The sequence below is a fragment of the Stegostoma tigrinum genome, chromosome 2, assembly GCF_030684315.1.
Source record: "Stegostoma tigrinum isolate sSteTig4 chromosome 2, sSteTig4.hap1, whole genome shotgun sequence".
Lineage (NCBI taxonomy): Eukaryota > Metazoa > Chordata > Chondrichthyes > Orectolobiformes > Stegostomatidae > Stegostoma > Stegostoma tigrinum.
In genome coordinates, this window is record NC_081355.1 from 112,942,309 (window position 1) to 112,966,860 (window position 24,552).

General features: G+C 41.7%; 1 protein-coding gene across 3 annotated transcripts in view; it reads right to left on the minus strand.

Annotated features, from left to right (window-relative positions):
• abcb4 (ATP-binding cassette, sub-family B (MDR/TAP), member 4) overlaps positions 1-24,552 on the minus strand; it is a 107,179-nt gene that overhangs the window by 41,306 nt on the left and 41,321 nt on the right. For all 3 annotated transcript variants that reach the window (XM_048552762.2, XM_048552753.2, XM_048552768.2), the window contains exons 8-14: positions 19,626-19,750; positions 17,359-17,530; positions 14,600-14,713; positions 11,738-11,848; positions 10,409-10,534; positions 6,707-6,910; positions 1,308-1,478 (exon numbers count right to left, since the gene is read on the minus strand). In XM_048552762.2, the coding sequence (XP_048408719.1) occupies positions 1,308-1,478; positions 6,707-6,910; positions 10,409-10,534; positions 11,738-11,848; positions 14,600-14,713; positions 17,359-17,530; positions 19,626-19,750 (1,023 nt within the window). The remainder of the gene's footprint in view (positions 1-1,307; positions 1,479-6,706; positions 6,911-10,408; positions 10,535-11,737; positions 11,849-14,599; positions 14,714-17,358; positions 17,531-19,625; positions 19,751-24,552) is intronic.

Genomic DNA, 24,552 nt, shown 5'->3' on the forward strand with positions numbered 1-24,552 from the left:
TCTCAAGATATGGGGCCACCCATTTAAGGCTGATAAGGAGGAATTTCAACTCTCATAGGGTCGAAATTATTTACTACAGAAGGCAGTGGAGGCTCGGTTGTTAAGTATACTCAAGGCTGAGACAGTTGGATTTTTTAAAATCAATAAGGGAGTCAAAGCCGTTGGGGGAAAAGTGGAGATGAATCAGAGCAGCCATGATCTTACTGAATGGAAAGCAGACTCAATGGCCCAAATAGCTTATTTTGCTCGCACTTCATAAGATATTTGCCCACCAAATCACTGTCCTTCAAAACAGTATCTTCTTAATTATTTCATGGGATGTGATTGTTGTTGGCAAGACCAGAACTTGTTGGAAATCACTAACTGTCCTTCAGAATCTCATGGTGAGCCACCCTTGAAGTTAGTCAACGCAGTGAAAACTAGTGATAGTGGAATGGGAAGTTTTTTTAAGAACCAGCAGCACATGACTGAAAAAAACAAAAGAGGAGAAAACTCATTATGAAAATAAATTGGCAAGAAAGATAAAAGTATATTTAGCAAACAAACAGCTACATAAAAAGAATGAAAGTAGCTAAAGCAAGTGTTAATCCCCCGAACGATGTTACTAGGGCATTGATATCAGGGAAATGGTAGATAATTTATACTAATATTTTGCATCTGTCATCACAGCAGACGACACTATAAATATCCCAAAAGATATCAGATAAGCAAGATACTAATGGGGTGACAGATCTGTTAACAGCCTATATCACAAGAGTCAATGTATTTGACAAACTGAATACAAGCTAGAATGTGATGGCCCGTATCCAAGGCTTTTAAATGAAATGGCTGCAGAGATCGTGGAAACATTGGTCAAAACATTCCAGACTATTGTTTTCAGTGAAAATGTAACTCCTTATCTACTATTTTTGTTACAAATGAAGAGTCAAGGGACCAGGCACCTCCGTTCACTCAAAGGCTGATTTGCAATGCAGAGTGACACCAACGGTGTGGGTTCAATTCTCACATCGGCTGAAGTCACTGTGAAGGTCCCACCTTCTAAACCTGAAGTGTGGTGACCCTCAGGTTAAACTCACTGCCAATTGTCTCTCTGTCATAAGACAGCAGCCCTCTGACACTATGGTGACTTTTCCTTTACAAATGAGCAATGCAGTTACCTCAACTCTTGTCACTCCTCAACCGTTACCACAACAGCATTTCAAGATGAAACTGTAAAAGTGGGCAATCCTTCCAATGAAAGAAACCTCTCAATTGCAGTAAGATAATTAAACTAGCATTAGCTAAATTAAAGAAAGAACAACTGTTACCTTATCGAGAGCAGCTTGAACAGTAGCTTCACTCTCAGCATCCAAAGCAGATGTAGCTTCATCCAGCAGCAGAATCCTGGGATTGCGCACCAGAGCTCGTGCAATAGCAATTCTTTGCTTCTGGCCTCCGCTTAGCTGTGTGCCTCTTTCTCCAACTAACGTTTCAAATTTCTGCAGGAAATTTCAAGATCAGAGTTAGTGACACATTATACATGTCTGTTTATGAAGAAAAAGTTAAAATAAGTAAGCCTGTTTTAATAATGATCGGATGTCTCAAACTATCAAAGGTCATTTTCTCCTTTGGATGAATCCAGCACGAAAGGGCAAAAACAATGTTTAAAAATGAGGACACGAGAAGAATGTTTTTTTCTCTGAGGGTTGTACATAGTGAAACTCTCTGGCCTAGAAGGCAGTGGTGACTGGATCATTGAATATTTTAATGATGGCAGTACGTAGATTGTTGTAGAACTAAGAAATCAAAGATTATTGGGGTAGATCGAATTTGGAATTTAAAACACAACAAGATCAACCATGATTTTAATGAATAGCAGAATAGGCTAAAGGGGCCGAATGGTCTATTCCTAATCATAATTTATATATATATAGATGCGTGTACTATTGCCAGAATGTTGTCCGTATATATAGCAGCTCAGCCTCAGGTCTGCAGCATCACAGATCCAGTATTCAGCCAATTCATCTTTCTTTGTGATATTATGAAATGGTTGCTGGTACTAGATACCCTTCATTTGATCCCTTGGGAGGCGGCAATGGTAGAATGAAGAATGGATGTGCCAGACCAAGAGGTTACAGATTATGATTGAATACAATTCTGCTGCTATAGCTGCTGGAGGCCCACAGTGTCTCATGGATGCCTAGTCTTGTGTTGCTGGATGTATTTGAAATCTATCTTATTCAGCATGGTGATAATGCCACACATCATAATGAGTGTATTCTCAATGTGAAAGGGAGACTTCATCCCTGTCAGAATTTCAGTCCGTGGACAGGTGTATCTGGTGTAGATGGATTGGTGAGGAATGGTAAAGTACATTTTCCGTCTTGTTGCTCTCTCACCACCTACCAGGCACAATGTAGCAGTTAGGTTCTTTAAAGATTCAGTGAGCACAGTTAGTTATATTACTACGAAGGAACTCCTGGTAATTGATTCTGATTTCCCCACTCAGAATACCTTACCACCCTCAGTGCCAACACAAGTAGTGCTCAACATGGAGGAGAACTGACTCCTCATCTGAAAGGCGAGGCAGTGGGTTATAGCTGGTAACCGGCTGGAGGGTTCCTTGGTTATTTTTGATCTGCGTTATGATTCCAGCTAATGTTATTGCTGGACAAGTCAGATCCCAGATCAAAACATGACTTGATAGATTTTTGTTTAACTGGTTGTAACAAGGTGGTACAAATAACCAAGACTGCAGATTTGGTTTCAACAATAAAACAAGTGCTTATTGCGGAAAAGAAATTGAATAAACCAAGCCACTTACATATACTACAAATATAATGATCTTGAAACTCACAGTAACACACAGACCTGTTAAAAACATCAGAGCCCTTTAATGGTAACATAACTGTTGTTTTAATTCTCAGTCTTGAGAATCTGATAGCACACCCATACCTCCTTGAGTAGTTACGCAACTGAGTTTGGACCATTTTTTTTGTTACCTCGAATAACCCCTGCAGGGTTTTAACCAAACAATTCTGGTCTTGAAATTCTTAAATAAACTCCTTACACTGTGGTAACCTATTTCTTAACAGTTCTGCGATAGTAGGAACTACCAATGCTGGAGAATCTGAGGTAACATGAAGCATTTCTGAAGAAGGATCCAGACCCAAAACATCAGCTTTCCTGCTCCTCTGATGCTGCTTGGCCTGCTGTGTTTGTCTAGATCTACATAGTGTTATCTCTTAACAGTTCTAAACTATCTTCTTTCTTCAGGAATTGCTTTGCACACCCAGCTTTGACCTGGGCTTCTACAAAATGGAAAACAAAATGGCTTCCGAAGCTACACTGGCCCTATCCCCCACCTCTTCCTCCGTTACATTGATAACTGTTTTGGCGCCGCCTTGTGTTCCCATGAGTAGCTTGAACAGTTCATCCACTTCACTAATGCCTTCCACCCCAATCTTAAGTTTACCTGGACCATCTTTGACAAAGCGCTCTCCTTCCTGGAACTCTCTGTCTCCATCTCTGGACCTCTCTGTCTCCATCTCTGGCATCCACCTGGAAACCGATATCCATTTTAAGCCTAAGGACTCCCACAGCTACCTAGGATATTCCTCCACTCATCCACCTTCTTGTAAAAAGGCCATTCTCTATTCCCAATTCCTCTGCCTCTGCCGCATCTGCTCCTGAGATGAGGCATTCCACTCCCAAACATCCCAGATGTCCTCTTTTTTCAAGGACTGTAACATCCCCCCCACAGTGATCGAAAATGCCCTCAACCGTGTCTCCCGCATTTCCCGCCACTCATCCTTCACACCTCCTATCCACAATAATAACCAAAACAGAATCCCCCTCATCCTCACGTACCACCCGACCAACCTCCAAATCCAACGCATCATCCTCCAATATTTCCACCATCTGCAATCTGACCCCACTAGCAAAGACATTTTTCCCCTCCCCACCCTCATGTGCTTTCCGGATGGACCACTCTCTCCGTGACTCCCTCGTCCGCTCCACACTCCCCTCCAGCCCCACCACCCCTGGCACTTTTCCCTGCAACCGAAGCAAGCGCTACACTTGCCCCCACACTTCCTGCCTCAACCAATCCCAGGCTCTAAGAAGACCTTCCACATCAAACAGATGTGCACCTGCACATGTGTTAACACGATATACTGTATCCGCTGTTCCTGATGTGGCCTCCTCTACATCGGGGAAACCAAGCAGAGGCTTGGGGACCGCTTTGTGGAACACCTATGCTCAGTTCACACAAACAAGTAAACCTCCCAGTCACGAACCATTTAAATTCGCCCCACCCCCCCACCCCACTCCTCGAATGACATGTCCATCCTGGGCTACCTGCAGTGCCACAATGACGCCACCTGAATAATGCAGGAACAGCATCTCATATTTTGCTTGGGAACCCTGCAGCCCAAAGGTATCAATGTGGACTTCACAAGTTTCAAAATCTCCTCTCCCCCAACCGCATCCCAAAAACAGCCCAGCTAGTTTCCTGCCTCCCTAAACATTCATCCCGCCCCAAGCCCCCTCACATCTCCTGCCCACTAACCTCATCCCACCTCCTTGACCTGTCCGACCTCGCTGGACCAACCTATCCCCTCCCTAACTCCCCACCTACACTCACCTTTACTGGCTCCAACCCTACCTCTTTGACCTGTCTATCTCCTCTCACCCTATCTTCTCTTTTATCCATCTTCTCTCCGCCTCCCCCTCTCTCCCTATTTATTTCAGAATCCCCTTCCCCTCCCCCATTTCTGAAGAAGGGTTTTGACCCAAAACGTCAACTTGCCTGCCCCTGTGATGCTGCTTGGCCTGCTGTGTTCACCCAGCTCCACACTGTGTTATATGGCTTACACAGCTTGTGTGTTCTTTTGGCTGAGGGGAAACACCCAATTCTGGATCCCTCTAACTGAAGCCTAATGCACTACACTGTTTACATTTTTTTTAACTGTTTACTCATAAATTCTCCTAACCATTAGCATCCAAGAAATAGCTCTCTTCTACCGCTTTTGTTAAAAACAAGCCATGGCTTCAGAAGGGCCTTGCAAGTTAAACATTAAACACATGCAGGAAGACAGAACAAAGCCCACACGCTACTAGTTCAAAATCCAAACTCAAAAATAAATGAGATAAAAAGAAATATATATTAGGATACCTTAACTCACACCTGATGTTATAAAATTTCCTTGGCTCAGGAGTCAATATTGAGGGCAATAACACGCAACAAAACTGACCAACCAACTGTATAACACTGTTCCATCACCTCTGATGGGCTTGTCCCACCAACGGACATGTGCAAGGATGATGATGGATGATGTTAGAAAGGTATGAATCCATATCACTATATCAGGACATTGTTTGACTAATATGTAGGACAGCTCTCCTATTTTTTTAGCACAGGTCTCAATGCTAGTAAGGAGGGCTGCAGTGTATGAACACAGTTCTGCGTGTCACTGTCATTTCCTATACCTTGTTCAATGCCAAGTGGTCCATCCAATTTCATTTCTTAAATCAGGTGTGTAATGTAACTCAGTTAGATTTAAGATCATGTGGAAATGGATAAGATGGGCCAGAAATAAAATGTCCTCAATTAGGAAAGGGTTAATTTTGCTAAAAAGAAAATACAATTTGGGCCAAGTGAACTGGGAGTGGCTATTTTCAGATAAAACTGCAACACAGCAACGGAAGGCATTTAAGGAGGAAATAGCAAAAGTACAGGGCAAATATGACACAGTATGAAGCTGAGGACCACAGCTGGCTAGGCAGCATCAGTAGAGCAGTAAAGTTGACACTTCAGATCAGGACCCTTCTTCCTTTTTCTGGAGAAGGGTCCCGACCTGAAACATCAACTTTCCTGATCCTCTGATGCTGCCTGGCCCGTTGTGTTCCCCCAGCTGCACACTGCGTTATCCCTGACTCCAGCATCTACAATTCTTACTATCTCACAGGGCAAATGCGTTCACTTAAAGACAAAGAGTTAGACCGTGACCTGGCTAGGGACATAAGATAAAAGAAGTTCATGACATACTGAGGGGTCAGTAAGGCAGTGCACCTAAAGGAGGATAAAATGTTCAGGGAGTACCTTAAAAAGAAAATTAAGAAAGCAAATAGCATGCATGAGGATGCATTAGCAGGTAGAATAAAGCAAACTGAAAGATCTTATTACTTGTGAAAGAGCAGGGCCTATTAGGAACCCTACAGGCAATACATGTGTGAACCCAGAAGACACAGCTACAGTCCTCAATTAATAGATCACATCAATGGTAAATGATGATGTAGGTATGGACACCAGGGTGGGGAACTGCAAAATTTGGTAGGAATTAATACAGAGGATAGATGTAGTTGCTGGTTTAGCAAACTTAGCATTAGACAAACCCACAGAACCAGATGAGCTGTATCCTAGCCTGTGATGGGAAGAAAGGAATGATATATCATGGATGCTGGCAGTAATTTCAAATCTTCCATGACAACAGCTAAGGTGCCAGAGATTGGGGAACTGCTAAAGTTGTCCAATTATTACAAAAGTGAGGAAGGGTCAGACTGGGAAATTACGGGCCAATCAGTCTAATCTTAGTAGTGGAGAAGTTGTGGGAAAGAATTCTGAAGGACAGAGATGAGCTTATGAAGACAGAAATCAAACTCAAAAGAAAACAGGTTTTCACATATAAAATGTATTAATTCAACGGCAAAGACAGTCAATACTTACATCTGGCAGTTTCATAATAAAATCATAGGCATTAGCTTCCTTGGTAGCTTCTTCTATCTCAGTCATGCTGACATTTTGACGACCATAGCGAATGTTTTCAGCTATTGTGGTTGCAAAGAGGACAGGTTCCTGGCTCACAACACCAATCATTTCCCTGAGATGTCTAACATTCAAACTTCGGATATCCTGTCCATCAAGCATAATCTGTCAGAAGTAATTGTTCATTTACATGAGTAATTAGGTTATCACAGTTTTTAAAGACTGCATGTGAAGACTATTACCATAATGTCAGGCCTCACTGCAGCAGTGTTCCAGAAATCAAGCCCTGCTATTTCCACGTGAAAGAATTGAATCCAAATACAGAAAATTCCCAACTTTTACCCCTCCACTTAGACCCAGATTGTCAGAAAGGCAGGCCAGGTTTCTGCAACGAATAAAATGACTCCTTATTACAAATAGATTCTAGCTGCTGGTAAGCAATTGTGAACTATGGACATATAACTCCACTAGTTAAAACACTAACTCTGCTTCTGAAATCACCCTATATAAATATACATGCAGACATGAAAAACATTGATGTTGTAAGTGGATAGAAAAACTGGGAAGGCATTTCAAAGGAGTTTCTGATTAAAAGCAACAATTTATAGCGAAGGGAAAGAAGACTCGTTTGAGGATTTTTTTATATTGCAGAGGAGGTAGCAGTCTCCTTTCAGATGTCTGAAAGCGTCTGCCTATCTCCTTTACACTCATAAGCTATTCAGCTAGATGCAAGCCAATGAAATAGTGGTTGGCGGGCAGAAAAGCCTTCGCCATCGACTAGTCACCATTGCACAGACCAATCAGTGACTTGTTATCAGCCAAAGCTCCCTATTCATGCATTCCCTGGTTCCAGCCTATCTGTAATAACCTCTAACTATCTACATGAACTGCTTCAACATGCAGCAATGTAAACCGCACTTACGATGAATGTCAGTAGCCTGCTTTTAAAATACGTTGCAATCCTTCTATAAGGCTTGACTTAAAAACTGCCTTTTCCCATTTTAGCCCAAAAACCAAAAGATAATATACAAATATATAATATGCAAACTGTGTGAATTTTACAGGACAGCAATTTATCAAAGAAGAAGATACATAACACCTCAACCAAAATACACGAAGAGAAAGAAACTAAAAGTAATCAGGATCTCTAGTTGTGTACTAGGCAGCAATAAACAGTGCTTTATATCCTCCCAAAATCAATCTGACCCAGACTACAATACAGTTAGAGAATAAGACAAAGAACTGTGGATGCTGAAGAACTGAAACGAAAAATAAAAGTTACTGGAGAAACACAACAGGTCAGGTGGCACCTATAGAGAGAAAGCTGGGTTAACATTTCAAGTCCTGGTTAGTAGTTAGAAAAAGGTTTACCTAATGATGGGCAATGGGGAGGAAGAGGAGTGACCGGATTGGTGGAGACAGAGCCCAAAAAGAGCAAAAGAAAGTTAGGCAGACATTGGGATGTTTGCGAGTAAGTCAGAGGGAGACGTAAAGCTGATAAAGGGGACAAAAAGTAGGTGAAAATGGGTTAGCTGTGATGAAAGCAGCCCATGTGAGCACAAGGCCTGGAATGTTGATAGAGGGGGGAAAAGAACATGAAAAAGGGTGTCCAGGTTTTAAAATTATTGAACTCGATATTGAGTCCTGAAGGCTGCAGGGTCCCCAGCTAGAAAATGAGATGCTGCTCTTGTAACTTACGCTGAGCTTCACTAGAGCATTACAGCAAGCCTGAAACAGAGATGTTGGCCAAGGAACACGGTGTTTTGGTGAACTGGCAGGCAACTGGACCCTCAGGGTCATTTTTGCGGACAGAGTAGAGGTGATCCACAAAGTGGTTGCCCAGTCTTTGTTTCATCTTCCTAATGCCCAACAGACCACATTGTGAACAGCGAATACAGTAGACTAAATTGAATGAAGTGCAAGTGAATCACTGCTTCACCTCAAAGGTGTGTCTGGGTCTTGGATACTGAGGATGGAGGAAGTAAACAGTGTTACACTTTTTGTGGTTGTGTGTGAAGGTACCATGGGGCTGTGAAAAGGTGTTGGGAATGGCCCAGGGTACCCTGGAGGAAACAATCCCTGTGAAATGCTGACAAGGAAGGGGAGGGGAATGTGTATCTGGTAGTTCTATCCCATTGGAGCTGACAGAAATGGCAGCTTAAAGTAGTTTGGATGCGGATGCTGGTGGCTTGGAAAATGAACACCTGGAAACACTATTGGGTTGTGGGAGGGAAGAGAAGGGGTGCAGGAAATGGTTGAAAGCCGTGACAACCATGTTGGCAGGGAATCATTACGTGAGGGAAAAGGTGGAAATGTCTGAGTGCCCTCTGTCTCAAGATATAAAAATGCACAGTAACTACATAGTTTTTCATTTGCTTGCAGTGGCAGCTTCATTAGCTTGTGTGATTGCACACAAAATCTCCGCTCCTTTAAAAATATTACCATTTAATGTGTATAAAGGGCCCCTGATTTAAGAATGTCTGACTTACAAATGCTCGTACTGAAGAATGTGATCCATATAAGGGTGTAATTTTAAAGTTCTAACGTACGGGCATTTCCTGTACTTGCAAACGGTTACTTTATATTGTTGCATGCTGCGTTCCAACTTTCATCGGATTGAAGAACAGAACGCTTCACATCCCAGGGACGCCTTGTATTTCTATTCCAAATTTTACTTTATGTTTGCTACTAAGAGTTGCAAGAACTTATCCTGCCAATATATCCCTCTGTAGTCTCCATCAATGCTTATCATAATTTATGAGAATCACAGAATCCCCACACTGTGCAAACCGGCCATTTGGTTTGAAGAGCGTCCACCCAGACCTATCCCCTCTCCAACCCTATTCCTTCAACCCTGCAGTTTTCATAGTTAATCCACCAAGCCTGCACATCTCTGGACACCATGGATAATTTAGCATTGCCAATCCACCTGACTTGCACACCTTTGGGCTGTGGGAAGAAACCAGAGCACCCAAAGGAAACCTGCACAGACATGGAGAGAATGTGCAAACTCCACACAGACAGTCAGTAACCCAAGGTGGAACTGAGCCTGGGTCCCTGGCGCTGTGAGGCAGTAGTGCTTATCACTGAGCCACTGTGCCAACCTATTCTACCTACAACCTGCTGTCACAAGCAAATTTTGATGTTAATCATCCAATTAATGTCTACAAATATCGTATGCATCTCTTATCTCAATATCCTATGATTATCTCTGAGCTTGTTTGCTTTGAATCATGCCCTCACAATTCACACTCCTCTTTTGGGTTGTGCTTTCTTCTCCCCAGAAAAGAAATTCAGGTGATGGGCTATAACATGTATCATGTACATTTTTCCTAAAACTTGTGTTCACAGCAATGGCACACTTATTTCCCATACACAGCTTTACCATATAGCTGCTGTTCCTATCTCAAACACCAGATAAAAGGAATGCTGGCTCATGATCTGTCCTGCCTAGCAATTCAAATTGCCGAATCCTCGCTCTCTTGTGTGCAGTCAGAAAAGTTAACCGCCAGCTTTCCTGTTGAAAACGCACTGTGTTACAAGTCTAACCCTGCAAGGACTGTATCCCAGCCAGCCATGCATTTGGAGCTCCTAATTGCTGAACCTGTTTGGCGCTTAGCGACTTTATTTTCACAGCATGCCAAACGTTGTTAAACACTTTACCATTCCTTCTTCAGGGTCGTAGAATCTCTGCAGAAGTTGGATGGTAGTGCTCTTACCGCAGCCACTGCTGCCAACCAGAGCAACTGTTTGCCCGCTTTTCAACTTCAGGTGCAGACCTTTTAATATCTACCACAAAAAGGAAAAGGAAAATAAATAAATAAATATCGTGCTGTTGGGATTTAATAAATGTCAAGGCCTTTGTGGCCATCTCTTGTTTCTGATCTGTAAATTTTGGCTTAGTTACACAGGACCGTGAGAAGTTTCATTCATTCAATCTACCCTTATCTAAGTATAGACCAATAGGCCACAAACGTAAAGTGGGCAGAAAAATGCCCGCGTTAAGTGAACCAGATATAAGAACAGAGACGCCAGAACTATCCGACAACTGAGGCAGCATCTGAAAGTAAAGAAACAGGCTTAATGGCCTAAATTTTGTTGAGATGGCAGTAGTCCCATTGCTGGAGATAAAAGCAGGGTGACTCAGCAGGGATGACGCAGCTCTGGCTGATGGAAGAGGGTCAGACTTTGTTGTTGCTAGCTCATTAAATGGCTCCCACTCAATAAAGAATGTTGACTTTATCCAGGGCCCAGTAATACTATCACTAATGTTGGCTATTGCTGAGGCTGCAGCTGCAGTCAAAAACACTTAGATGGCTGGACACCCTTGAGGTAGGCTAAACATTGTTGAGGAGTGCTGGGGTCAGGAAAGGTTGTTTTGCTGACTAAGTGGGCACCCTGGAGACCTGCGCCCCAGAGCAACCACTGATACTGCAGGGTGTCTCCATGATCCCGTGACCCATCCTCAGAGCTTGCTAGTCTCCACATCAGGTGGCAGGCTCTTCTGACCAGATACCTATAGGTGGGAAACAGCTCTTAAGCAATCTTTTCCCAAGCGACTCAGATGGGATCCTGGCAGACATCAAAGCTTCCAATCTTTCAAAATGGCACAGCAGCAAGATGGTCTCAGGAAGACATTCACCCCCACTCTTCTAACCATCACCCCAAATACAGAATCTTCCTAAGACAATTTGCAAACCTTCCCATACCCCAGGACATCTGCAAAGGGCATATTTCAGATCAAAAGACTTTCATCAGCACATTACACAAAAGTATAATATCATGGGAGTATTTTGACTGAATTCTCCAAGTCCCGTCTAACTAAGCCAATATTTTCAGAACAGAAATAAAACATGGTCACATGAGCATTGGCATTTATTAAAGCAGCAAGTTTACTTTTAATAGTTTAACTGGAGTAAGAACTCTTTATATTAATAGGCATAAAATAAAGCGTTGCAATTTCTGTACCCAAAGAATTAAAATGTGTCCTACCTCAACATCAGGTCTTGAAGGGTATTTGAAGCGTACGTTCATAAATTCCACGTCTCCTTTGACTTGATCTGGTTTATGTCCACTTTCTGAAAAACTATCAATTAATGGTTCCTGCATGATAAAGAAAAAGTAGCATAAATAAGTAAGATCTCATAGATTTAGTCTTGATTAAAAAAAGTATTTGTCAAGTTGCATTCAGTACAAATAAATATAGAAGACATAGCCCGAGGAATTTTAATAGTCATAATGAAAATCCAAAAATCCAAACAGGAAGTGCAGTCCACAGCCCATCCGCAGTTGAGGTGGGCGTGTGGGTGGGGGTGCAGGCTTTATGAACAAAACCTTTTAAGAGGTCATCAGGTTTCACTTGGCTATTTCCCCACAAGATGCTTCCTTCCTCCCACCACCCAATGTGGGAATATTGCCAGTACAAGCAGAATATAACCCTTGACAGCACAGAGTCCTTCTGGATGGGTGGCCAATCTTGCAATTTTCATGTCGCTGACAAAACCGCAAGGTGATAAGAACATGCCAGGTTACCCCAACACCAAGCATTTGTCAAGTTGTTTAAGACAATGGCCCAAATGCTGGAAAAGGAGGTTATAATAGTTAAGTGAAGCTGGATGAACACAGCAGGCCAAGCAGCATCTCAGGAGCACAAAAGCTGACGTTTCGGGCTGAGACCCTTCATCAGAGAGCTTCATCAGAGAATAGTTGATGCTGGTTTTTGACCAGTGCAGACTTGATGGGCTGAACGGCCTTCTTCTGTGCTGTAGGTATCTATGATTTTACAGCATTATTTTGCCATCCTTTCTGTTTTACAGCCCATCTCCAAGGGTAGCAGAAAAATTACCTTATCCACTGTTTGGTGCTGAACATTCAAACTAAATGTTTCTGAGGAGAGCCACAAAGTTAATTAGTTTAAAGTCTTGGCAAAAATCTGTAGCTCGGGTTGTAGGTGAGGTTGTTGACTTGCTCATTGAGCTGGTTTGCTCTTGTTCAGACATTTCATCACTATGCTGGGTAACATCATCAGTGGGGCATCTGATGAAGCGATGTTATTCTACTCCGTTTGGAATTTATAATGCCTGGCCCATGATGGTGAGTACCGTCATTTCTGATTTCATCTATATGGGTTTGTATATGGGGTCCAATTCTATGTGTTTGTTGATTGCATTACGGGTAGAGAACCATGCCTCCAGGAATTCCTGTGCGTGTCTATGTTTGGGTTGGGCTGCTGTGATTACCTTGCCCCAGTTAAACTGATGGCGTTCATTGCCTGAATATACTAATATTAAGGAGTGTTTGTTGTGCCGTTCTGCCGATAGTTAATGTTCGTGTATTCAGATGGCTATTTTCCTTCCTGTTTGTCTGATGTAATGCTTGTGGCAGTTGTTACATGGTATTTTGTAAACCATCAGAACTGACAGCAAGACTCCGAAGACCACTAGGAATCATGGTAGCACACAAGCCCATAGCCACCCTACGACAAACACTCACAAGGATTAACGACCCTACTCCCACAACATACAAAATGAACGTGGTTTACAAAATACCACACAACGACTGCCACAAACATTACATTGGACAGACAGGAAGGAAACTAGCCATCAGAATACGTGAACATCAACCATCAGCAAAACGGCACGACGAACTCTCATTAATATCAGTACACTCAGACAATGAAGGCCATCAGTTTAACTGGGAAATGGTAACCATCATAGCCCAAGCCAAGCCAACACGCATGGGAATTCCTAGAGGCATGGTTCTCTACCCATATTGCAATCAACAAACATATAGAATTGGACCCCATTTATAAACCCATATAGATCAAAACCGGAAATAACAGTACTCACCATAACAGACCAGACAGTATAAATTCCAAGCAGAGTAGAATAACATCGATTCATTGGAAGCTCCACTGAGGATGTTACCTAGCATGGTGACGAAACATCTGAATGAAAACAAGCCAGCTCAGTGAGCAAGTCAACACCCTCAAAGTTAAATAGTTCATAAAATTCAGATTATTAAAGTCTAAGGTTCCTGAAACTTCCCTTTACTTTAAGATAAGGAGGAATTGGTTATTGTGATTGTATCATTATTTAATAATTTTTCATCCATGTCTTTGTCTCATCCTTTACTTGCGTTTGGTTTTTGGCCTTGCAAAAGGTAGGAAATCGGAATGCTTATTCTCCAAATGTCCAGAAGAAGTTGTGCATTCCTCACCTGAGGAGTGGCCTGCATTACTGACTGTAGATGCCAGTGAGTAGCAGAACAGAGTCCTAATTGACTTGTTAAATTCTAATCATTGCCCTTCATTGGCAGCCTGCCAATTAGTGGTGGGCAGCGTATCAGTCCCTGAGTCACTCTCATTTACAAAGGCTCAGGCTCAGACCTATTGTAGCAAACTAGCATAGAGACTAGCAGCGCGTCAAATTACACACCCGCCTCACTGTAATCCAGACCGTGAAGCCAAGCTGTAATTTTGAACAGCGCTGGTTAAGGAGGCCACTACAATTACAGCTTCAACAGGTTATTCTCCTGACTTCAAACATCCTCCAAAGACAGGCATCTCGAAGGAACTGAACACTAACTTTTCAGAAAACCCCAGCTTAAAATGAAGCGCGGGATGGGGAGAGAATCTAATAGGTGAAATGGAGCCCAACAGGAATTTGAACCTCAGTGTAGTTTCCTGCATCCAGAGATCTTGAGACTTAACATGTACTGTACAAGATTCATCTTTACCCTCCCAATTGCAGGTCACACACAAATGCATTCTGTGGGTAAAATTTGATGTTTGAATGTGGATTGTTTCCTTTACAAGCTTTTCCCATTCCAAACTCCAAAGGAACACAATGTCACCTGATCCATGATGTTGAAGATCACATAAGCTGCTCCCCTCGCATTGCCGAGTGCTTCAATGTTTGGTGATGTCTGGCCGATAGAAAACGCACCAATCAGCACTGAAAAAAACACCTAAAGATTTAAAAAACATGAAAAACGTTGAAAAGGAGTTACTGGCAAAAGAATACTGTAATTGTTATTTGTCCATTCTCGAATTGAATATCATCATTTATTTATCCTCTAAAAATCTTAGGGTAGAAATTAGTCTAGATTGTTTTTGGCTATGCAGTGTCTACCTAAAAAGAGAAGCCTGGGACAAGGCTGAATATGGCCTCATCTGAATATTCTAGGCACATAAAAAACCTCACCAGGGAGGTCACTCCTCAGGGGTATTAAACTTGGAGCCAATTGCCTCAATGGAAGCGAAATCTTCATTTGTGCACATGGTACTGAATTCTCAATTTGCACAGACTTCAGTGCTGGGAGCACTATGTTATAAACCTTATCCCACTGTAAACTCTACAGCACGTTAGTAATTTCCCCACGTCCAAGGTCAAACTGACAGGCCTATCATTTTTGGTCTATCCTCCACATCATTTTTGAATAAATGCACAATGTTCACAAACCTCCGATCATCTGATACTTTGCCTGTATCTGGGATTTTCAATTCTAGTGAGATATTTCCTCACTGACTCCTTTAAGAGACTAAAATATAGGGAGAGGTGATGGTCTAGTGATGATATTGCTGGCCTGTTAATCCAGCAAACCAGGTAATGGTCTAAGAACCTGGGTTCAAATCCTGCCAGAGCTGATAGTGCAATTTAAATTCCATGAGAATCTGGAATGGTGACCATGAATCTGATTCATTACTGCCCGTTGGGGAAGGAAATGTGCCATCTTTACCTGGTCTGGTCTACATGTGATGCCAGACACGCAGAAATGTGGTTGACTCTTAACTGTCCCCTGAGCAATAAATTCATCCTATGAATGAATGATACGATAAAATCCGGCCCTGGCAAATTATCGATGTTCAAGGAGGTCAGCCCCTCTGCTTATCACTCCTCCTTTTTAACTCTGTCATCCTGCTGCTTTGTAAAGACAGAGGCAAAGTGCTCATTTAAGAATCTTCCAACTTTTTCTACCTTACTTTCCATCATAATCTCTATGCTTTTGAAGTACTGATAAAATATCTTTGGATTTTCATTAAGTGGCAAATTGTTGGCAGGGTACAGGGGCTAAGGAAGAAGTGTGGAAGGACTATAGTGATAGGGGATGGGTTAGTCAGGGGAGTAGACAGGCATTTCTGTGGGCAATATTGCGACTCCAAGATTAGATTCCCTACAGTGTGGAAACAGGCCTTCGGCCCAACAAAGATGCTGCATTCGTTCCCAGGTGCCAGTGTCAACTATGCCATGATCCTACGCTGGGGCCAATAACATGGGAAGAAATAGAAATGAGGCCCATGCATGCAGAATTTATGAGGTTAGGTGGGAAATTGAAAAGTAGGACTTCAAAAATTACAATCCCTGGATTACTCCCAGTGCCATGTTGTATCATGCATGGGCATAGACGGAGAGAGCACGGCTGGAAAGATGGTGCAGAAGGGAGGACTTCAGTATCCCAATGATTTGAGACCATTTCTATTAAAGGTGTCATCTGGACACATTGGACAGATTACATCTGAATAAGAACAAGACCAACATCATCGTACAGAGTTTTGCTAAAGCTGTTGAGGTAAATTTAAACTAGATTGGGAGGGAGATGGGATTCTGACAAGCAGATCAGTGGGGAAATCAACTGAAATGGAATTAGGAGATAAAACAAAGGGTTGTGGTCCCAGGCTATGTAGTAAGCCATTTCCATCAGAGCACAATGATCCTGTGGAATCTTCTACCACAAAGGCTGTGACAAGAAAGTCACACAATTTACTTAGGAAAGAAATAGATGGAATTCTAGAGGAGAAAGTGTAAAAGAGGTTACTGGAGAGAGAAATATGATGTTGAGATCAGTCACAATTATGTTAAATAGTGGAGAGAGCTCAATGGGTCAAATGGCCTACACATTGCCACTATTTTGTGTGTTTTCTTGTAAGAGTCCAGTTTCTGCTTGGAAGGAAGAAGTAACCTGTTACATGGAGTTTTGTGAATAAAAGCTGTACAGACAGACTGATCTCTGCTTTTTCTTTGGCTAGATGGTTGTTTACCCGATATACATTCCAGTCAGACATCAATATGTAAATTAAGTGCTTAATTTCTACTGAAGAAACCATTCTACAAATTAGTTCTCCATGGAACGGGAGGCTTTGTGCCTGTCCTGCTCAAAATCCTTCAACAGTCTCTTGTAGGAGCTCATACAAAGAAAGCTGTGAACATTTGAAAAAGAGAGTCAGGTGGAGCAGGAATGATCACTGAGTTCACAAACGCCCATCCCAATCCTCAGCCCACTGGAACCTCACTGCCTGGGACTTAGCTGAGGACTGCTAACACAAAGTAGCTCCTTTCTGACTTGATTTAACTGTGGAGACACAACCAAAGCAGGAACTGTCCTGAGGATCAACCAAAGTTATTCTTTGAGTCTCCAGTTTAGGACATATGTAAAGCAATATGTAGCAATGAGCCTCATTTGGCTCTCGGCTAACTTATGTTCTATGTGGTTGAAATGGGAAAGAGAAACACACAAAATAAGAATTAGAATAAGAAGAACAGAAAAACAATTTTTAGAATCATAATCCTTACAGGCATTTCTCAGTGTTTAACATTGCATGAAATGTTACTTACCGTTAGCACTTTTCCAATTGTATAATTCTCAGTCAGTATCAGGGTACTTCCATACCAGAATGCCAGAGCATACGAAGCATAGATGATTAAGAAGGTGAAACCCACCGCTATATTGCTGCTAAGTGACTTTTTGATTCCAACTTTCTCAGCTTCAATCAATTTCTCCTGATACCTTTATGAAAAAAAGTGAATATAATTTGTAATGGGCACAATAATCCAACCACTACACCACGCTGGTTCATCTTTACAACAAGGTAAAGGAAAAACTTTTCCAACCACTTACTTTTGTTCTGATCTAACTGGGACACAGTGTTAGAAAATCTACATTCTAAGATATAGCGTGGAGATGTTTCAGACAGAGAACACAAAAGTTCAGGTAAAAATTCACTGCCTGCAAGTTATCCTGATGAACAGATTTAGCTTCCAGTCAAGCAGCAAGGAACCTGGAGCAGGTAAGAAGCTGCAATTGCAACAGGAATTTGAGGGGTTGAGGTGAGTGGGATGCAATCCCTATCCTGGGTTAGGGTGGGATTGAGGAATGATGGTGACTGATAACTGATTTTAATGTATTTAATTATCAACTCCCCAAATCCTAGATGTGGGCCAGCTGTCTATCCCCCACCTTCCCATAATCCTTTAACCTCGAAGTAAGTATGTTGAAGGTGAATTGAGTTGGATTTGGGGTCTCTTCGTAAAATTCAACATCTGACCTCAACTCAAACCATGCAATTGGCACGGTTAAAATTCAGCCCCCAAAGAATGGGAAGCTAAAAAGCAGTGTAAATTTTGCCTAATTTTAGAATACGGCCTTATGATAAGTACCAACGAACGCTGATTTTCAGTTGGGTGATATATGTCCATTATAAATGTTCACATAGCAAATGGAGAATAATAAGGGAAAACGTGAAGTTGTTCATTTTGGAAGGGAAAACAAAAGAACAGAATATTACTTAAGTGGAAATGAACTGCAGAAAGCTGCAACACAAAGAGTCTTGGGGACTCTTGTATATGAACCACAGAAAGCTAGCACTCAGGTGCAGCAGGGAATCATGAAGGCTAATGGAATGCAGGCCCTTATTTCAAGGGGTTTGGAGTATAAGAGGAGGGACGTCTTACTGCAATTGTGCGAGGTGCTGGTGAAACCACATCTGAAGTATTGTGAGCTGTTTTGGTCCCTTATTTTATGGAAAGATATCATTTCATTGGGGGAAGTTCAGAGAGGGTTCACTTGGAAGATCCTTGGTATGCAGGGATTGTTTTATGAGCAAAGGATAAACAGGTTGAGACTCTACTCATTTGGAGTTTAGAAGAACGAAGGATTATCTCATGAAACATTTAGGGTTCTTAAGGGGCTTGACAGGGGAAATGCCGAGAGGATGTTTCCCCTCATAGGAACAGAAAGCACAACCTCAAAATAAAAGGGACCCAATTTAAGACTAAGTTGAGGAGGAATTTCTTCTCTCACTGTCATGGAACTCCGTGCCACAGAGAACTGCATGGGTACAGTCCCTGTGAACGTTTAAGATTGAGATAGATAGACTCTTAATCAGTAAAGGAATCTAAGATTCAGGAGAAATGTGGAAACGTGGACTCGAGGAATGTTGGATCATAAATGGCGGTTCAGGCTTGAGGGGCCAAATTGTTTACTCCTGTTCCAATTTCTTATGGTCTTATCCAGATTATTCAGAACGCATTCTTTTGCTGCGAGCCAAATGTGCTTCTAATTCATGCAACAAATTTGGACTGTCATTTCCAACCAATATAATTTCAATTATATCCAGGAAAACACCGCAACAGAGCAGGTGAAAACAAATACTGATCTCAATGGGGCTCTTAGGGCATTTGTGATGCAGTGGTAGTATCCCTACCTCTTGGAACAGGGGGCCCAGGTTCAAGTTCCATCTGCTCTAGAAGTGTATAATACCATCCCTGAACAGATTGATTAGAACATTTCAACAATGGGACTCTGCATGATAAGTAAAACTTCTCATTCAGATTTTGGAACATGGGTTACCAGTTGTCTCTGATTGAAATGTATTCATGTATATGGGAGGGAAAATAGCAGGCAAAAGGTTGGCATAAAAATAGCAAAATAAAAAGAAAGACTGCTCCATTTTCCAAGGTTTAAGTCTATATAATAAAATGCCTGCATTTGGCTATGATACACAATCAGGGGCTATACAACTCTCATAAATCCCACTGTAAATTCATAGTTTTCAAGCCATCAGGTACCATCAACTCTCAGGAACATAAACAAAAAGTCTAACCTTGCAACTTCTTTCTCTTGTCCTCCAAAAGCTACCACAGTCCTGAAACCTGACAATGCTTCCTCAGCCACAGCTCCAGCTTTTGCATAAGCATTTTGTTCTTGTTTTGTGAATGAAGTCAACAACTAAATCATTTAAAGAAAGGAAAATTAGTTCATGACTCATATCCTTTAAGAAAACATAAATATTAGTGGTCAAATCACAAAAATACAAGAAAATGTTATTTATTGTTCATCTCAACAGTGGCTATTGATGTTACACCTGAATTTGACAGCTGTTTAACCACAGGAGGGTAGAGGAGGGCAAAGGGGGACGATTTCACACCGAACATGATTCAATCCCTGTACAGCCAAACCATTCAATGTCTCTCGTCAAAATCTTCCAGTGTTGGAAGAGCCTCTAAACTGTGCAGAACTAATATACACATCAGTTGAGAGTTCTGAGGAAGGGTCCCTGGGCCCAAAACGTTAACTCACATTTCTCTTCACAGATCGTGGACAGGCTTTGGGGAAACACTAAGTGAGTTCTTCACTGCAAATTTCCTAGCCTCTCACCTACTCTTGTAGCCGCAGTATTTAAATGGCTGAAGACAAATTTCTGCAGATGCTAGACATTTGAAAAACTCCAATTGCTTCGTCCTTGATGATTGCTCTAATATGATTAACACACTATTTGACATCATCATAATCCACGCTCCTGTTGTTAATCCCATTTCTCTAAATCTCCCTTCCAAGTATTTGTCCACCTTCTATCTCCTCTTCATAATCACAGAATCCTTACAGTATGGAAACAGGACCTTCGGCCCAACAAGTCCACACGACCCTCACAGTATCCCACCCAGACCTATCGTCGCACACTATGGGCAATTTAGCATCGCCAATTCCACCTAGCCTGCACATCTTTGGATGGCGTTGTTGGATTTCCCCGGAGGAAACCCATACAGACACGGGGAGAATATGCAAACTCCACACAGACAGACGCCTGAGAGTGGAATCGAACCCGGGTCCCTGGTGCTGGTAGTCTCTATTGTGCTTTGATTGGTCTCCCAGAACTGTTTCTCATCATATTAGGAGATCCAGAACATTCTACATTCTCCCTTACTTCAGTAGGAATGTTTATCGCCTGACTGGTTATTGAGTTTTCTTCCTTTGCTGAGAAATAGTTCCATATTTCTATCGCTTTCTTGTTCAATAATATCAATGGGTTATAATTTTTCCTTTTTATCCCACGAGCTTTTGCAATCCAAATGATTTTGGTTGTTGTGTTTTACAATGATCACTCCTTTCTGCTTGAAGGCTTATTCATACTTGCTCAGAGCGTAGCTCTGGTAAATATTGTGATATGAGCCTTTTATTGAAGGTTAGAGGCCAGCTCCTCATTCTGCTGTTTCACTCTATTGTGGTCATTGAGTGATGCTAGCTTGTAACTTCTGAGACAGGGAAGGAAATTGTGTCTTCAATATTAATGTAATTATATTTGGGTGTGAATCTCTTCAACTGCTCATTTCCAAATGGGGAGCCACTTTCTGAAACTGTAATTTACCAGAATCCCATATTTCAATATATTCTCTTTAGTAAATTTACCAATAACACTGCCATGATTTTACATGGACAGTTTACTTCACCTGCCATAATAGTGTATGATCATGAAGAAGTTCTTGCCTTTGAACACAATCGAATCTTCCTTAGGCACTCCCATAGCCTTAATGGGAAACGTGAGAAGATAGCAGTGTTTTTTAAATTCCCTAGACCGTTCTCCACTTACAGAATGTAATTAGCACCCAATTCCTGTATTGTGAGTGTTACCCGTCTGCCAGTTACACTCTTACGCAGCACTTTGTAATGCTCAAATAATTCTCTAAAAAAAATCTCATGTTAAAGATCTATCGGCATAAGTAATCTCTTGCCGAAGACTAACAAATCATCAATGACAGTGATATATCTGCATTATTCGATATATTCATGCAGTATGGGTTTTTTAGGTTATATAGTTTGGCCATCCTTGATGACAGTGCTTCCCGTTGTGATAAATTCTTCATCCTATTCTTTTGCTTCTCCCATCTCCTGCAGCTTTTATTCTGCAGTTGGTAAGTGTTGAGTAACTCCTGAAGTATAAGCCGTTATTTGGTACTTCCTCTGTACACATTCAGTCATTGTGTATGGTCTGTCCTATCACACCCCATGTAGTTCAGTCTGAACCTTCTGAGTGATAGCTACTTCATTTGTTTTCAGAAGACAGACCAACGGTTCATGGTCTGTTTCCATCTTGAACTGTAACTTCATCACGTACTCTGAAAATTTTTCAATGGTCGCTAACGGTTCTTTATCAATTGTAGCATAACACTGTTCTGAACCTCTTAGTGATCTAGAGGTATAATGATTACTTTCCGATTTCTAACTTTGTGGAACTGAAAGTGTACTGCTTCTAATCCTGCTAAAGATGCATCAGCTTCCACTATGGTTGGTAGATGTCGATCATAGAGTGCTTTAAGTTTTGAAGCAATCAGGAGTTGCTTGATTTTGTCAAAAGCTATTTCCAGCACTATTGTGGACCCTTGTGTAGGAGCTATCTCAAAGCCTTGTTAACTTTGGCAAAAAACTTGTCCACTGATTCACCATCACAGGGAATCTTTGAAGTTTTGTGCTATTCCTCGACAGTGGGTTTTCACTAATACCTTCAGTTTTATTGCTGTTCTAGCTTAACACCTGTAGCTTTGGTAATGTACCCATGAAATTATATCTTCAATCATGCAAACTCTAATTTCTCCCTCAGCATTGGACTTGCATGAGGGGCATGCATAACTGTTTCAGTTCTCTGGTCATATTCTTGAATCCATTGATTAGTATACCACCCATCTCGCATAGTATTCCATCAATACCTTTCAAGGCGTTTTTAATAATTTTTGAAATATTTCTGGCATGGGATCAATTACAAATGGTAATCTGTTAAAGGCACAGCTCCCTCTAAGTGTAACAAATATGTTCTAGGCTCAACCACCTTCAGTTGCTTCATCAACAACCATTCCTCCACCATAAGGTCAGAACCGAGGATGGTTGTCGATGATTACACAATGTTCACATCTATTCATGACTGCTCAGATACTGAAGCAGTCCAAGTTCAAGCATATCAAGATCTGGACAATATGTAGGCTTGGGCTGAAAAGTGACAAGTAACAATTGTGCCATATGAGCGTCAGGGCATCTCCAACAGAACAAAATCTAAATCATACTTAGGAGTTCAATGGCATTACTATCACTGAATCCTTCATTATCATTATTCTGGGGGATTACTTTTGATCAGAAACCAAACAAGACCAGCATATAACTACTGTGCCTATAGCGAAGGACAGAAGCAAGGAATACTGCAGCGAGCAGCTCACCTCTTCGCTCCCCTAAAGCCTGTCCAACATCTATAAAGGCACAAAGCTGGACAGTGATGTAATGCTCGCCATGTGCCTGGATAAGCATAGCTCCAACAACACCAAAGAAGCAGGACACTAACTGGGATACTGCAGCTGGCTTAAGTGGGACTCAATCCACTACCTTCAACATTCACTCTTTTCACCATCAGTGATAGCAGTGCATACAAGCATGGTGTGTGGTACAGTAACTCATTAAGGGCTTTCTGGTTGCACCTTTCAAACTCTCAACCTCTATACTGAGATACTGAGAAGGACAAGGACATGGATGGACGAGATGGATGGGATCACTACCACCTGCAAATTTCCCTTCAAGCCACATATTACATTAACTTGGAACTTTATCTCCACTCCATCACTGCAATTTGGTCAAAATCCTGGAACAGCCTTTCTAACAGCAGTGTGGGTATTCCTTCACTGCAAGGACAGGACCGGTTGAGGAGGACAGAACACCACTAACTCTCCAGGGAGGACAGAGAAAGGGAAGGGAGGGGAGGAGTGGAGAGGAAAGGAGGAGAGAAAGGAGAGGAGAGGAAGTAAACTTTCTGGAGACTTCATTCAGAGGTAATTGCCAAAATCCACTGTTACCATCCGGATTGAAGAAGACACTGCTTTATTCAACTGAGTTAAATCCAAACAGATTCTTATCAAACCATTTCACTTTGGCATTGGATTCATACCTGCATATCATCTTACCCTGTAGGCATAGTGATTAGTGAAATCACTCCATTCTTTAGCTTACACTCTTATTTCTTGCACATCCCCAATGGATATGCAACTTTCCTCTCTTCCCCTCATTCAATGATGTAATTCAACTCAAATTCCCCAGACCCTAGAACAATGTTGGGAACTCATTTCAAAATTCACTTGTTGGGTCTGCTATTGCAAGCAAATCAACATTACAGATTAAGTTAGGCTTTAAGCATGTTCTCCCACTTGGTAGAGAATATCCTTTGATTCTGAATGCCAAAGAGAGGTTAAACAATTTCATTTTCCTTCCTTCTGTACCTTGCTGCGAATTGGCCTGTTACATTGAGGATTTTCCTTCAGGATTTTAATTCATAGAGGAAGACACTACCTATATTTGTTTAAACAAATGTAGTTGATCTGATAGTATGTGCACATGTATTGATTTTAAATTCTATGGGGCGGCATCTATTTATTTCCATTCTGACACTCCAGTATTTGTTTTCAGACAACTGGTTTCACCCAACAAAGGTTCCTTGCTGGTCTGTGATAATGGGAACTGCAGACGCTGGAGAATCCAAGATAATAAAATGTGAGGCTGGATGAACACAGCAGGCCCAGCAGCATCTCAGGAGCACAAAAGCTGATGTTTCGGGCCTAGACCCTTCATCAGAGAGGCCCGAAACGTCAGCTTTTGTGCTCCTGAGATTCTGCTGGGCCTGCTGTGTTCATCCAGCCTCACATTTTATTATTTCCTTGCTGGTCTTGTAGTTTTTCAAACTCTTCATAGTGCCAATACTTTAAAGATTTTTTTCCCCTTTT